The 16,659-nt window shown below is 49.2% G+C and overlaps 1 protein-coding gene across 2 annotated transcripts in view; it reads right to left on the bottom strand.

Moving 5' to 3' along the window:
- Nucleotides 1–9,454, bottom strand: part of UBASH3B (ubiquitin associated and SH3 domain containing B) — a 163,333-nt gene extending 153,879 nt beyond the window's left edge. Inside the window, exon 1 of one of the 2 annotated variants that reach the window (XM_012470266.2) lies at nucleotides 9,242–9,454. In XM_012470266.2, the coding sequence (XP_012325689.1) occupies nucleotides 9,242–9,402 (161 nt within the window). In that variant the 5' untranslated portion in view covers nucleotides 9,403–9,454. The remainder of the gene's footprint in view (nucleotides 1–9,241) is intronic. The other variant, XM_012470267.3, reaches the window with a different exon arrangement.
- Nucleotides 9,455–16,659: the final 7,205 nt, after the last annotated feature.

Here is a 16,659-nt window from a genome sequence, read left to right as displayed (position 1 = left end):
ATCCCAGCGGCCGAGTGGATCGCTTGAGCCCAGGAGTTCGAGACAAGACTGGGCAATGTAGTGAGACCCCCATCTCTACAAAAATAAAAATAAAATAAAATTTAAAAATTATCCAGGTGTGGTGGGGCACACCTGTAGCTCTCACTGTTCAGATGGCTGAGGCAGAGGATTACTAAAGGCCAAGTGTTCAAGGCTGCAATGAGCTAGGATCGTGCTACTGCACTATAGCCTGGGAGACAGAGTGAAACACACACTTGAGCTGGGCGCAGTGGCTCACACCTGTAATCCCAGCACTTTGGGAGGCCACGACTGGCAGATGGCTGGAGCTCAGGAGTTCAAGACCAGCCTGGGTAACATGGCAAAACCCCATCTCTACAAAAAAATACAAAAGTTAGCCAGGCACGGTGGCACACATCTGTCATCCCAGCTACTCCTGAGGCTGAGGTGGCAGGATCACATGAGCCTGGGAGGTCAAGGCTACAGTGATCCATGATTACACAACTGCACTCCAGCCTGGGTGACACAGCAAGACCATGTCTCAAAATCAAAAACCAAGCAAAAACACACACATACACACTGTCCACGTCGCCCTGGATCCAGCCATCAGAATTGCAAGGGATTGCAGAGGTGGCTGACATCAACCCCTTTTACAGTTGGGACCACTAAGGCCTGGGAATGAAAAGGATGCCTGCGAGTCCAAGCAGCCAACAGGTGAGAGTAGAGTGACATCACAAAGCCAGGGTCTGAATGAAGGAAGACCGAGCTTGCCTCATAGTGTGCTACCACCAGGCTTCATGTGGGCTGTCACAGAATCCAGAGCCTTTGGACTCTCTGTAGAGCTGTGTTCACACAGGCCTCAAAAAGGCAGGCCTGCCCCTCTGAGGGTCTCTATGGAGAACATGCAGCCAGCTCAAAAGAGCGGCTGACTTCAGAGTGCCAGGTGGGAAAACCTGACCTTTACCTTTTCCTTCAGAGGACTGCACAGAATTTAGCAGGGTGCTGTATGCACAGTAGGAGCTCAGGTTCTGGATATTCATCTAGGACACCTGACCATAGGCCTCACAGTCATAGCTAGTAGGTGGCAAAGAGCCTGACTGTAAAGTCACCAGGAAAACAGGGATGTGAGCAAGATGAAACAAGAAAAGGGATCACCTGTCACATACCCAGGGCCCCCTGCAGAGGGTCCAGAGGACTGCGAGCACTGCCACGTCTGCCCACCCGTCTTCCAGGGAAAAGAGAAAAACCAGAGATTCTCCACAAGCCTTTGGGCAAATACAAAGTGGCCTCTGGGAGAATCCATCTATGAAGAAGACAAAAGTGTTCAGTTCAGTGAGGACCGGAGGCATCTCATACTCCCCGCGATGGCTCTGCACCTTGCTTGGCTGTGACTGTCACCATGCAGAGCATCCATTCTTGAGTGTGTTTTTTTCTCCCCACTCTCTCTCTGAGGCTTGAGTCTGATTCCGTTTGAAAGTAATCAGAAGACAGCCATATGGTACCCCTTCCAGTCCGCAAACCCTGCCATTTATTACAGTCAGCAGCTTGGGTGGTCCTCACTCTGACCTGGGTCTGCTTTTCCTCAGGCCCCGCACCCCTCTGGGCACTCTAGAGAGAGAGGCACAGAGAGTAGAATGCAGTTGCCAGGGAGAAAGCATTGCTGGCCTCTGCCCCACCTTACCGCCTTATGCCCAGAGCTCAGTGAGGAGCAGAGAACCGTAAAAGTGGAAGGCGACCAGGGAACCAAACCACAGAGGGAGCCATGTGGAGTGACATCGCCACTTGAGTGGCACTAATACCTACCTCATTACTGAGGGTGTGCCCAATGCCAGGCGCTCTCCAGCTGTTTGCGTGGCTTGGCACCCTTCTCTCACAAAGATCCTTCGAGGTAAGGATTGTTATTGTCTGCATTGTACAGACAGGAAAATTGAGGCTTAGCATGTTCAGCAACTTTCCCAAGGTCAGTCGCTCAGCTGGTAAGAAGCAGAGCTGGAATTCAAGGCCAGGCTGCCACAAGTTCAGATCTCTGTCTATCAGAGCAGGATGGATGGGGCAGATGATGATGGGGACTCTTCAGCTTCTGGATGGCCAAGTAAGGAGACACCTGTACACAGTCTGATGCCTGCTGGGATCAGGGAGGCACTGATAGCACCACCACACCATCATCAGCCGGAGCAAAGCTGGTGGGAGACACAGGATTCCCTAGGTTTGCTGCCTCTTTGTAAAGTAAAGCCTTTAGCTCTGTGAATGACTGTCCACTCCCTGAAAGTCAGCTGGAGTTTGAGGCAGCTGAGGGCGGGGAGCAGGTGGTGATCAAAGCCACAGGATAGAGCCATGAGGCAGGATATTTTTCAATCTCTGTAGCACTTAATCTTCCAAATCTCAGTTTCCTCATTACATTATCAATATCTAAGACTTGATAGTGATTATGTATGTGAATCTGCTTGGTAAGCTTGAATGTGGTCTAAAAACTTTAGGTATTATTAGAAATTAGGGCATAAGGCCAGGAGCAGTGGCTCACGCCTGTAATCCCAGCACTTTGAGAGGCGCAGGCGGAGTGCCTGAGCTCAGGAGTTCTCAACCAGCCTGGGCAACACAGTGAAACCCCATCTCTACTAAAATACAAAAAATTACCTAGGCATGGCGGCATGCACCTGTATTCCCAGCTACTCGGGAGGCTGAGGCAGGAGAATTGCTTGAACCCGGGAGGCAGAGTTTGCAGTAAGCTGAGATCATGCCACTGCCGTGCCAGCCTGGGCAACAGAGTGAGACTCTGTCTCAAAAAAAAGAAAGAAAGAAAGAAAGAAAGAAAGAAAGAAAGAAAGAAAGAAAGAAAGAAAGAGAAGAAAGAAAGAGAAGAAAGAAAGAAAGAAAGAAAGAAATTAGGGCATAAGAGGGCATTTTCATAGAAGCTATGTGCAAGGGGTTATAATTTCCCTACTAGCACATCCAAATATCTCAAGGTCTACTCAGCAATTAAGAGAGATCAACTACTGATACATGCAGGATGAGTCTCAAAAATATGCTGAAGGAAAGAAGCCAAGTACAAGAGTATGCACTGTATGACCTACATGCAAATCTAGAAAATGCAAACTAATATACAGTGAAAGAAAGACTGGTGGCTGCTGGGGTTGGGGGCTGAGAGAGGACTGACAGCAAAGGGTTACAAACGAAATGTTTAAGGGCAATGAATGTACTGTGTCCTGTAGTAGGTGATCACATAGGTACCTTTGTCAAAATGTATCAATCTTTAAATAGGTTTAGCTGATTGTACACAAGTTATAACTCAAGAAAGTTTGTTTAAAAAAGCACATTGGCCAGGCTTAGTGGCTCACGCCTGTAATCCCAGCTCTTTGGGAGGTGAAGGCGGGTAGATCACTTGAGTTCAGGAGTTTGAGACCAGCCTGACCAACATGGTAAAACTCTGTCTCTACTAAAAATATAAAATTAGCTGGGCATGGTGGCGCACGCCTGTAATCTCAGGTACTTGGGAGACTGAGGCAGGAGAATCACTTGAACATGGGAGGCAGAGGTTGCAGTGAGCCAAGATCGTGCCATTGCACTCCAGCTTGGGCAACAAGAGCAAAACTCAGTCTCAAAAAAAACAAAAAAGCATATCAAGGCTTTTTTTTTTTGGAACCAGGACCTCTGCATAGCCTGGAAAGTTCACAAGATTTGCAGCTTAGCCTGAGGCTGTTACGGCAACACGGTCCCTGCGTACCAACTGTGAGACCATAGACACATCCTGAGCTCCTCTAAGCCTCCGTCTTATCTTAAAACAAAGCATACATTGTGTGCTTTACCTCACAAGACTGCTGTGGGGTACCTAATGCACGTAAGAGCAATTTTTACAATGTACAATAACACAAATAGAAGGGCGTGTTGTGTGGGTGCACAGTCACAGCAGGTACATTAGAGGCTTCCTTGCCTGGCCTACGTATAAGACCCCTTCAGCTCCAGGTGGGTTCCAGTTGTTTTTCCTCTTTCTATCCAAGGCTGGGAAAGCAGCTGCAGCCCCCACTCCAGAGCCAGCTACATTTCAGAGAGGTTGGGTTGGCCAAGTGTTCTCAAAGGATCCAATGTCAACCAACAGGTAAGCTGGAGAAAGCCAGGGAAACCAGATACTTTAATTCATGGGCTACACACGAGGCTTCTCAACTCCTCATGCAGCCAACTTGGAACTGCTTTTATCTTCGGGCAATGAGGCATAGCTAACACAGCCTACTGTCCAAAGCCAAGTCAAAGGCGCTCTCATTCCAGCTTTTTCCTTCTGCCCCTGCCTTGCTCTTTAGTTTGGCATTGTTCAAATATCCTCAATAGAAGAAAAAAGGACAATCCAATAATACATGCAAATCCTCGCCAGACACCTCAGCCACCATCTCCCCTCCTCTCCCTTCTTCCAATCCAACACAATAACGCCATAATCACATCTTGCATCCTGATCCTATCTTTAACTTTCCCAAGTTCTTTTCTATCCGTGATCTCATTTTGTCTTTGCAAAGCCCCATGACACATGACAGGTCTTGCCATGCACAGAAGCTGGTGAAGTTATTAAGGAAAAGAGGTTAAATAGAAAACCTAAAAAGTGCAGGTGTCACTCAGTAACTAGACTAGACCTTGGGACCTTGGACCCCTGCCACAGTGTCTTTCCCAAGACTATTATCTCTCAATCATTAGGAAACATTAGAAAGCCATTTGCTGTAGACAAAGTTTCAGCCACCAGCAGCCTCAAAAAATAAAAATTAAAAAAGTCAGGGTTCTATCAGCAAGGACTCCTCTAATTCAATTATTCAGTGACTTGCTCCGAGCCCGTGTCAGCCCCAAGCTACAGAAGAGCTGAAAGCCTGTCTCCCCAGAAACCAGAGGTCAGCAGGGGGATGTTAGTGCTGTGACATCAGGTCCAGTTGTGCAAAGAGTTGGCTCTGATCTGAGTCCCGTCCCGTCTTCTCCGGTGTCAGGCTCAGACCCTCTACTGGCCTCTGAGGCCTCCTCTTCCTCAGATCTTTGCCCCCAACATATTCTTTCTTTTCCTTCCAACCAACCTGACTTAGCTTCAGTCAAGGAAGCAGGACCCTTATTTTTAGAACTCTTAAAACAGGGAAGTACTAGTGGGCAAAGAAAAAAGGAAGCAATTGGCCATTTTGGCCCTTTGAAAGGTTTCCTTCCTGATGCCTCCCTAACACCTCCTTAACTTGGATTTGCACACATGCACACACACACACACACACACACACACACACACCATGAAATCGCCACTTCTCAGACTTCTCCATGTGGCAGATTCTTCTATAGCTGTGTCTAAGTTGGAATGAAGTTCATATATTAGGATGGAAAAAACCTAGCCCAAATCGAGGGAGTAAAGAGCTGGAGACAGCACACCCTGAGGTCACCCTGCTTGAGCCAGCCCTGCAACCCTCTGGTCCTCTTAGCTCTGTCAAGCACTTAACAAGCGTGCATTCATTAATGATGTTCCCCTCAGAGGGCACTAGCATTGCCCCAAGGGGATGAAGTGACTTTTGTAAAACCACCGCACAGCACGGGCTGGATCAGGCCTGGCCTTGCTGGCCTCAACCCTCTCTGCCAGCCTACCAAGAGTCTGGCCGGAGTGCCCCCTCTTGCTGCCGAACAATACCAGACCCAGTTACACCCACAGAGGAAACTAGAGCTTTCAGCCCTGTCACTCTACTGTCACTCTGTCAAAAAGGCCAGGTTTGAAACAACCATCTCACCCCTTCTTAAAGCATCACCTCCAAGTCTTCTGGACCCAGGAGACCATCACTGCTCTTCCAGGCTTTGGATTTTCATTATGCTCTGCCCTCCAGGCATAAAGCTCAAGAGACAAGCTTCTGATGAGCTAAGCCTGACTACCCTTGCTCTTTCATCTCACCTCTCCAAAATGAAGTTAAATGCCTGCTCTCTGAAGTCTCCGATGGCCCCTTTTCATACTGGTCTGAGTTATTAGCAGGAAGGCTGACCGCATCAGCCTTTCTGGGTTGAAGTGGAGGAGGGAAGCAAACCTGGGGGTGGGGGGAGTCTGACTACATAGGTGACCTCCAAGAGCTTCACTCCCTTTCAGGCAGAGAATTTAAGAAAAAGAGCAGCAAACCCAACCTCCCTCTCTCCAGGCCTACTCTTGTTACGTCTTTGGTAAAGAGGGGCAGTGCTAGCAGTAATATAATAGTAGCTGTGATAGGATAATGATCCCCCAAAAGACACCCACATCCTAATCCCTAGAAGCTGTGAATGCTGCCTTATTTTTTTTTTAAAAAAAGGACTTTGCAGATAATGATCTTGAGATGGGGAGATTACGCTGGATTATCCAAATGGGACTTAAGTACAACCACATGTATCCTCATGAGAGGCATGCCAAGGGAGATTGGACACGGAAAACAAAGACAATTTGACCACAAAGGCGGTGACTGGACTCACGCAGCCACAAGCCAAAGAATGCCAGCCCCCACCAGAAGCTAGGAGAGGCAGGGATTGGATTGCCCTAGAGATTCCAGAGGGAGCGCAGCTCTGCTGATACCTCGATTTCAGCCCGGCGATACTGATTTTCAACTCCTGGTCTCTACAATTGTGAGAATAAATTTCTGCTGTTCTAAGCCATTCAGTTTGTGGCCATTTATTATAGCAGCCATAGGAAGCTAATAAAATAACTAACACTTCACGATTGCTCACTATGTGCCAGGAACTGTTGTAAGCATTTTACCCACATTACATTATTTCTATCCTGGCCCTAGGTGGTGTGAGGCCTGCCCCGTGCAGATACAATACCTGGGTTTGAATCCCAGCTTCACTGCTTACTGCTGTGACCTTAAGCAAGGTATGTAGCCTTTCTAAACCTCAGTTGCCCAGTTCACAAAATGGGCATGTAGTACCTTCTTCATTGAGTTACTAGGAGGATAAAATGGGTAATAAAGATATAAGTACTTAGAACAGTATAGAGTAAGTATTCAATACATGCTAGCTATTAGGAGATCTCAGGGGTTGCTCAAGCCAAAATTAGATACTTATGCTAATCTGTCAGGACATGGCAAGACCTCCTGGACTCAGTGCAGGAGAAAAGTTGTCCCCTTCAAGCTGATTTGAATCTCAAAGATGACTGTCTGAGGAGTTCAGTTAAGTATTTCTTCTCTTAATTAAGCAATTTAGGTTTTTAGTGGTGGCCTCATTTCAAAAAAGGCAGTAGCCTGAGACTATGCTAATTCTGCAGCATTCCCCAGCTGACTTCCCCACTCCCACCTCCAGTGTTTGTTTGTTTGTTTTAGACAGAGTCTCACTCTGTTACCCAGGCTGGAGTGCAACAACGTGATCTTGGCTCATTGCAACCTCCACCTACAGGGCTCAAGTGATTCTCTTATCTCAGCCTCCCAAGAATCTAGAATTCAGGAATTCGCCACCACACCCAGCTAATTTTTGTGTTTTTAGTAAAGATGGGGTTTCATCATGTTAGCCAGTCTGGTTTCGAACTTCTGGCCTCAAGTATTCCAGCTGCCTCAGCCTCCCAAAGTGCTGGGGTTACAGGCGTGGGCCACTGCACCCAGCCCCACCTCCAGTTTTTAAGGAGAGCTGTGCACATTGTTCATCCATACTGACGACCTCACTTGAAGCGTCCACACCTGACTCACCCCTGCATAATCCACATTTTCTCCCTGTAATTCTGGCATTAGGAACTGGAGCCCTGGTATTAGGAAGTGAGTGGAAGGCAGAAACCATTAGTCCATTTTGGGGCCTTCTAAGGCCACTCCAACGTGTCCCAGTAGTCTGCAGAACAATGAATTCAAGGGTCTACTTTGATTAAGAGATCAGAACCAAGTTAGTAAAGAATAAACATCGTTTGCCCAGGGACAAGGGAAGGGAGACCTACAGTTATTGCCTGTAATCCCAGTACTTTCAGAGGCCAAGTTGGCGAACACCTGATGTCAGGAGTTCGAGACCAGCCTGGCCAACGTGTCAAAACCTTATCTCTACTAAAAACACAAAAATTAGCTGGGCGTGGTGGCACATGCCTGTGGTCCCAGGTACTCAGGAGGCTAAGGTGGGAGAATCGCTTAAACCTGGGAGGCGGAGGTTATAGTGAGATGAGGTTGCCACAATGCACTCCAGCCTGGGCGACAAAGGGAGACTATGTCTCAAAAAATAAATAAATAAAGTTATTACCTGAAAAAAAATGTGAGAAGAAAAAAAATAAAAAATAAAAAGGACTTTCATTTACTTGGACCTTACTGATAAAGTTTGCCCAACTCTCCTGTATAGGTAATGTAATTCAAAGATGCAAAGAAGCTGCGCCTCGACCGGAACCCAGGTCTTGTGTCCCCACCTAAGAAATCTGCACGCCAGGGATTAACCAGGGGAGAATGGCCTGGCCGCTGGGCCTTGGATTCCTCTTAGTCAGAGTTCCAGCCCCTGACACTTGAGCCAACCAGCCTAAGACGACTCCGGCCACCGCTGCCCTATGCTGGCAACCAGGCCTCTCCCCAGCAGGCTCCAGAGGCAGCCACCTGCGCTCTCCTTGCCCTCCCCTATCCCACTCTCCTAGAGGAAAGATGAAGGAGAACAGCTCCCCTTCTTACTCTCAGGCACCCACAGATTTCTGAGCTGCCGTCACCACTGACGAGAACCCAGGTCCCCTGGAGGGATCGCTTCTCTTTCTCATTCCATCCTCCCCATCAATGAACACGCAGCAACACCCACGCTCCCGCTCCTCCTACTCCAGGGGGAGACCGAGCCGGAGAGCGACATCCGGAGCTGGAAGCCGCTGCAACGGGGACGCCGGCCTCCCTGTCCCGCAGTCTCTCGCCCTTTCCCAGACCCGGGAGGATCCCAGGCCAGCCCAGTATTCCGGCCGGAGAGGATGCCCGAGTCTTGCGCGGGGCCCCGCCTACCCAGGCGCTGGGCGCTGGAGACCTAGAGGAGCGCGCTAGAGAAACGCTGAGCTCCACCCGTGGGGGCCCGGACGCCGGGCACCGTACCCGGGACTCGAACCCCGGGCCCTCGTCTCTCAGCTTTAGGCATCCCAAGGCAAACCCCGGCCCAGCGCCCCAGCGCCGCATCTTCCCCGGTACCCACGCCCAGAGCCGAGTCCCGGGCTGCCAGCGCGCCCATCCTGCCCCCAACAGGTCGCGAGCAGCGGGGAGCGCGCCGCCCGGCCGGCAGGCGCTGGGAGGCGAGCCGGAGCGAAGCCGAGGGCCGGTCGCGCGCGCGGGAGGGGTCGTCCAGGGCTGCGAGCCCGGCCACTTACGCGCGGGCTCTGGGGAACCCCATGGAGAGGAGCACGTCCAGCGCGGATCCATGCTTGATGGTGCCGGGGCGCTGCTGGCGGTTCCTCCGCGGGGTGACTTTGCTGTACAGCTCCTCTCTCGCAGCCATGCCGAGCGGACTAGGGTGGCCGTACTGAGCCATGGCTCAGCGGCCAGCCATCACCAGGGACGGCGCCCGAGCCGGATCGTCCGGGAAGGAGGAGGGAGTCGGGCTGGGCCAGGGGAGGGGGCTCGGGGATCCAGAGCCGGGCAGGAGGCGGCGGCGGCGGAGGCGGCGCTCCGAGCTTCCCCAGAGTCGAGACTCTGACGCTTCCTGGTGAGGCCACAGGAGCCAGAACGCCGGCGAGCAGCCGCTGCGGGACCAGCCTCAGCTACTCGGGCCCCCGGCTGCCCTCAGCGCTGCGCCTGCAGTAGCCCTGTCTCCTCCGCCCCTTCCCTTGCCTCGCCTAGCGGTCCGGGAATTTGCAATGAGTAATTTTTGAATGGATCAAAAAGGAAAAGAAGCCTTGTGGGCTGGCCCTGCCTTGCCTGTACCCGGGCCCCGCCCCTCTCTTAAAGCAGCCGCGCTGTCCGAGGAGGCTTGGTGCGGGCTGGAGCTGTAGCCGCGCTGGCTTGCAGGCGAGGACCCCAACCTTGTGGTCTGCTCGTGTGCTTCAGGTCCCGAGAGTCACCCCCGGCACCCAGCCCTCTCCTTGGCTTGCATACCCGCCCAGCTGGGCCTCAAGACAGCAGATCAACCCATTTCAAGTTTCATGTGGTTCTAGATGCGGTTATTAATGGAAATAAGATGAACTGATGAATGATACTAATGGACCAGAAGGCCAAGCCATAAGGCCTAGATAAAAGGTTTTGCTTCCCAAAGATCCTGCAAAACCCAGAGTGTTGTTAGGATCATCGGGGGCTGGGTTCCTAATCAGCCGGCCAAGCAGCTGCACTAAAGACTTACTGTGCTCTCCAAGGCTATGGTCAGTGACTGGATAGTGCCTTTTGGGTGGGGCAGAGGGGGTGGGGAGTAGCATCTTAGGTTCTCAGAGCTGGCAGGACCTGGAAGGGAACAAGAAAAGAGGTACAGGGCAGAAAGAAAAGGGAAGGGAAAAAGAAAGGAGGAAGGAGGAGAGGAAGGAAGGGCCAGGAGGGTAGAGGGAGAAGGAACAGAGAAAAGATACTTCCTGACCAGGCTCGGTGGCTAACGCCTGTAGTCCCAGAACTTTGGGAGGCTGAAGCGGGGGGATCACGAAGTTAGGAGTTCAAGACTAGCCTGGCTAACATGGTGAAACCCCGTCTCTACTAAAGATACAAAAATTAGCCAGGTGTGGTGGTGCATGCCTGTAATCTCAGCTACTTGGGAGGCTGAGGCAGGAGAATGGCTTGACCCCGGGAGGTGGAGGCTGCAGTGAGCCAAGATCACGCCATTGCACTCCAGCGTGGGCCACAGGGCAAGACTCCGTGGCAAAAAAAAAAAAAAAAAAAAAGGGAGAGAGAAAAGACACTTCCTTATTATAAGAGGTGTTCAAAAGGAATGGGCTTATTTCTTGAGGGAGTAGATATCCTGTCAATAAAAGGATTCAAAGAAGGACTAAATCACCACTGCACAATAATAAGTGAATTGTACCGTAGGTTGGACAAAACTACTCCCACTGCAAAGAAGGTGGAAGCCGTAACCATATCGATGCCCCATTCCCCACCTGGTGAATTTGGCTGGGGGATAACACTCTTTCATTTGGAAACAAAGTCACCGTCTTCAGTCAGGGACAAGGGTCCCAACTTGCTATAATGAAAGAGGCAATGAGTAAACCCTAACTGATAGTCTTTTTTGGTAATAATAATAATAAAACCTAATATTTATTGGGCTCTTGTATGTGCCAGTCATTGTGCTAATCATAATGAGTGAATTAACTCACTGAATTTTTACACTGACCCTAGGGGTGTGTTTAATCATTATCCCAGTTTTATAGATGAGAAAACTCAGCTCAGAGAGGTTGGGGAAGATTATAGAGTTGGTAAGTGCTGTAGCTAGAGGACTTGTATCCATTGTGGTGCCTTAGGCAAGTTACTTCTTCTTTCTACAGCCTCATTTCCTTATTTGTATGAACCGTGGTAACCTAACCTTGCATACACTGCGTTTTCCAGAAATGTCAGTCCCGGGCCTGTCCCTGGTTGGAGTATGGGGGAGGGATGGTGACCAGCACCCATGGAGTGGCTTTTTGTGGTTGCTTTATAAGGCATCTAAAGTTTCTAGCAGGGGAAATGATAGAGCGTAACTCCGTGAGCCCGGAATTGGTTTTCTAAAGAGTAGTCAGTGGTGTTTGGAAGCAGGGAGATAAGACAGCTGGAGCTTAAGTAACAATGTGCATTAATTCTGCCTCCTGCTATATAAAGGATAAGGGAAAATTAATGCTTCCTGGGTAGGAGCTTCTTCCAGAGCTTCCAGGGGACCTTGCAGAATGCTCTTCTGGGGATGGAGCAAAAAGACAGGACTGGGCTGGAAACACCAATACCTAGCATTAGCCTCCTTGGATGTGTTCAGTAAAGCATGCTGCATTTTACCCAATATTCTGAATTTTTTCCAAATGCCTGGGTTAAAAGTCAAGTGATCTGGATCTTGAGATATAATAATGTACGAGAAAAGGATCGCTTTGACCTTGGGAGGTGAAAGCGCTTTGTAAACCATAAAGCACTATATAAAAATAACTCAAATTTATTGAGTACTTACTATAGGCTGGTGTCGTTCTTTGCTTCTCACACATGTGACTCATACAATTCCTTGAGGAGACTGTGAACTAGAAACTACTTTACAAATGAAGGTGCTGAGACAGAGTTCAAGCATCTTATCCAAAGTCACATGGCTAGTAAGTGGCAGAGCCAAGATTTGAACTCTTAACATTTGGCCAAACAACTACTTACCACCATTGTTATAAGTGGATACCAGCCTTTCAGATAATTTTTTGACTCCACCTATGCCGCTTGACACAGAATTGCTGGATCTCTGTTTCTCCAGAAAAATTGAATTAATTGTCTTTCTCATTGCCTCTAGGCAAACTGTAAGATGCAAGAAATGATGGATATAAAAATAGTTTTAGGTAGCCTGGAAAAAGCACTACGGAAAACTAGGCACCTTAGATGTAAACTGTTTTTCTCTGGGGCACTTTTACGGAAATCCCAGCTTGGCTTCCTCACCTGTCTTCAGTTCAGTGCCAACCCCTGTTTTGTTTTGTTTATTTTTTTAAGAGATGGGGTCTCACTACGTTGCCCAGGTTGGAGTGCTGCAGTGGCTATTCACAGGCGCGATCCCACTACTGATCAGCACGGGAGTTTTGACCTGCTCCGTTTCAGACCTGGGCCGGTTCACCCCTCCTTAGGCAACCTGGTGGTTCCCCGCTCCCAGGAGGTCACCATATTGATGCCGAACTTAGTGCAGACACCCAATCAGCATAGAGCACTACAGCCCAGAACTCCTGGGCTTAAGCAATCCTCCCACCTCAGCCTCCCGAGTAGCTGGGACTACAGGCATGTACCACCACGCCTGGCCAACCACTGTTTTATTTAGCACTGCTACCATTTGTTCTGCACTGGGTTGGGGGCTGGCAATTAAGATGCACTGTGCTTTAATTGTATTGACGTTAAAAAGCTAGAAGAAACTTCATAAATGTCTACATTGTTTTATTACAAAGAGAGAAGAGGAGTGACCATTCATCTGACAGTACATCTTACAGTGGTCAAGAGAGGTGAGATGGGAGTAGGAGTCTTGCAAAGGGACAGAGCTGACACATCAGCACGAAGTAGCTCCCTCAAAAGGGAAAGCAAGTTGTCATGTCCGCGTGTCCGGTCATGTCAGAATCCACCCTGGACCACAAAACTCTCTTTGTTCATGTGAGCATGTTTAACACTCCCACATTGGCCCTGCCACGATTTCGCTTTTGGTACATCCTCTCAGATGGCCGGAGGATGGGCCTGGTTGACTGCACTCATTATTTCTGAAGCATGTCCTGTGTCTTTTCCTTCTCCTTCTCTCTGTCCTTGAGGAATGGTTGAGTGATAACCTTAAGAACATGTAGTAGGTCTGTAATCCTAGCACTTTGGGGGCCAAGGCAGGTGGGCAGATTGTTTGAGCTCAGGAGTTTCAGACCAACCTGGGCAAAATGGTGAACCCCATCTTTATTAAAAATATAAAAATTAGCCTGGCGTGGTGGTGCGCGCCTATAGTCCCAGCTGCTTGGGGGACTGAGGCAGGAGGATTGCTCAAACTTGGGAGGTCGGGCTGGGCGTGGTGGCTTACACCTGTAATCCCAGCACTTTGGGAGGCTGAGGTGGGTGGATCACCTGAGGTCAGGAGTTCAAGACCAGCCTGGCCAACATGGTGAAACCTCATCTCTATTTAAAAAAAAAAAAACTTGGGAGGTCGAGGCTGCAGTGAGCCAAGCCGAGATGGTGCCATTGCACTCCAGCCTGGGTGACAAAGTGAGATCCTCTACCAATATTTCCAATCCTGAGGGCTGGGGCTGGGGTGTTGCCTTGGCAAATGAAGGCATCTTTGGAACTGCTGGGAATGACTTTAACCCCTCGACTTCAAAAGGATCCTTCACAGTCAGAAGATTTGGAAACCATGTGCTGCTCCTCTCTGTGCCTCAACTTACTTGCATGCCAAACGAGGGGGTTAACTTAGCCTGGGGATCCTAGGACTTCACCAAGGGATCCTTGGGAACTTTGAGGGGCAGGTATTGGGGTTACCAAACTGAGGATTAAGTGGGTAGTGTGGCATCCTCTTTTCTTTCATTAAAAGTCTATCAGCTTTATGTTGGAAGGTTTTTGGGTTTTGGTTTTGTTCATTTGTTTGTTTTTTGAGACGGAGTCTCTCCCTGTTGCTCAGGCTGGAGTGCAGTGGCGCCATCTCAGCTCACTGCAATCTCTGCCTCCCGCGTTCAAGTGATTCTCCTGCCTCAGCCTCCTGAGTAGCTGGGATTACAGGCATGTGCCGCCACACCCAGCTAATGTCTGCATTTTTAGTAGAGATGGGGTTTCACCATGTTGGCCAGGCTGTTCTTGAACTCCTGACCTTGTGATCCGCCCACCTCAGCCTTTCAAAGTGCTGGGATTACAGGCGTAAACCACAGGGCCCAGCCAAGATCTAATTTTTTTACTTTTTTTTTTTTTTTGAGGCCGAGTCTTGCTCTATAGCCCAGGCTGGAATGCGGTGGCGTGATCTCAGGTCACTGCAACCTCCACCTCTCGGGTTCAGGCAATTCTCCTGACTCAGCCTCCCGAGTAGCTGGGATTACAGGTGCATTGCTACCATGCCCAGCTAATTTTTGTACATTTAGTAGAGATGGGGTTTCACCATGTTGGCCAGGCTGTTCTTGAACTCCTGACCTTGTGATCCGCCCACCTCAGCCTTTCAAAGTGCTGGGATTACAGGCATGAGCCACCGCGCCCAGCACCAAGATCTAATTTTTTAAAGCTTTTTTTTCCTTTCCTTTTTTGTTTTGTTTGTTTTGCTTTGTTGTTGTTGTTGCTTGAGATAGAGTCTCCCTCTGTCACCCAAGCTGGAGTGCGGTGGTGCGATCACAACTAACTGCAGCCTCAACTTGGGCTCAAACCATCCTCCCACCTCAACCTCAAGTAACTGGAACTACAGGTGTGTGCCACCATACCCAGCTTCTTTTTTTTTTTTTTTTTTGGTAGAGATGAGGTTTTGCTACGTTGCCCAAGCTGGTCTTGCACTCTTGGACTCAAGTGATTCTCCTGCCTCAACCCTTCAAAGTGCTGTGATTATAGGCATGAGCCACCACACCTGGCCTCAAGATCTAATTTTAAATAGACTTATTTTGTTTTTGGTAGAGATGAGGTCTTGCTATGTTGCCCAGGCTGGTCTCCACCTCCTGGCCTCAAGTGATCCTCCCTCCTTCCTCCTGGCCTCCCAAGATGCTAAGATTAAAGGCAGGTGAGCCACCACCCCAGATCAATAGACTTTTTTAAATGTAAATTTAAGCCAGATGGGGTGGCTCACGCCCTTAATCCCACCACTTTGGGAAACCAAGGCAGGAAGATCCCTTGAGCCCAGGAGGTTGAGACCAGCCAGGGCAACGTAATGAGACCCTATCTCTATTTAAAATAATAATAATAGACCAGGTATGGTGGCTCATGCCTGTAATCCCAGCATTTTGGGAGGCTGGGGCAGGCAGATCACCTGAGGTCAGGAGTTCGAGACTAGCCTGGCCAACATGGTGAAACCCTGTCTCTTCTAAAATATAACAATTAGCTGCGCATGGTGGTGCATGCCTATAGTCCCAGCTACTTGGGAAACTGAGGCAGAAGAATCGCTTGAACCCAGGAGATGGAAGTTGCAATGAGCCAAGATTGTGCCATTGCACTCTAGCCTGGGTGACAGAGTGAGACTCAGTCTCAAAAAAAAAATACCAAACATGGAGTCCGAAGGGCTGTGGAAGAAGGGGACTTTTTAAAAAAAATAAAAAGAAAAATTAAAAAATAAAAGAAAAACAGTCTGCGCATGGTGGCTCATGCTCATAATCCCAGCACTTAGGGAGGCCAAGGCAGGAGGATCACAAGGTTAGGAGATAAGAGACCAGCCTGGCCAGCATGCTGAAACCCCATCTCTACTAAAAATACAAAAGTTCACTGGATTGTGGTGACGTGCGCCTGTAGTCCCAACTACTAGGGAGGAGGCAGGAGAATTGCTTGAACACTGGAGGTGGAGGTTGCAGTGAGCTGAGATCGTGCCACTGCACTCCAGCCTGGGTGACAGAGAAAGACTTCGTCTCAAAACAAAAGAACAAACAAAAAACAAACTCCAAACAAACAAAAAAACAAACCCAGGACAAGTCTTTGTACAAGTGTGTCTCTCTGGATTGGAGACCACCAGTGTTGACCTGAATCTAAGCAAGCAAGGGACAGATCACCCCCTTTCTCTCTTGTCTCCTTCCTTCCAAAAGACTCCTGGGCAAAACAGATGCTTCATCTGTGGAGGAACCTGACTGTACAAGTTTCCTGTGGTGACTATAGCAAATGACCACAAACTGGGTGGCTTACAACAATTAGAAATGTTAATTTCGCAGTTCTGGAGGCCAGAAGCTCTAAATCAGAATCCCTGGGCTGACCTCAGGTGTCAGCAGGGCTGCGCTTCCTCTGGAGGTTCTGGAAGGAAAACTATTTCTTGCCTCTTCCAGTTTCTGGTGCCTGCTGGAATTCTGTGGCTTGTCACTACATCCCCCAGTCGTTTTTAAATTAAACTTTTTTTTTTTTTCAAGACAGTCTCGCTGTCACCCAGGTTGAAGTTCAGTGGCACAATCTAGGCTCACTGCAACCTCCACCTCCCGGGTTCAAGCGATTCTCCTACCTCAGCCTCCCTAGTAGCTGGGATTATGGGTGCCCACCACCAAGCCTG

Source organism: Aotus nancymaae, unplaced genomic scaffold (genome assembly GCF_030222135.1).
Source record: "Aotus nancymaae isolate 86718 unplaced genomic scaffold, 86718_ANA_hifiasm-v0.15.2.pri h1tg000012l, whole genome shotgun sequence".
NCBI lineage: Eukaryota > Metazoa > Chordata > Mammalia > Primates > Aotidae > Aotus > Aotus nancymaae.
Note: the sequence above shows the minus strand (reverse complement) of the source record. Positions and strands in the feature narration are given on the sequence as shown.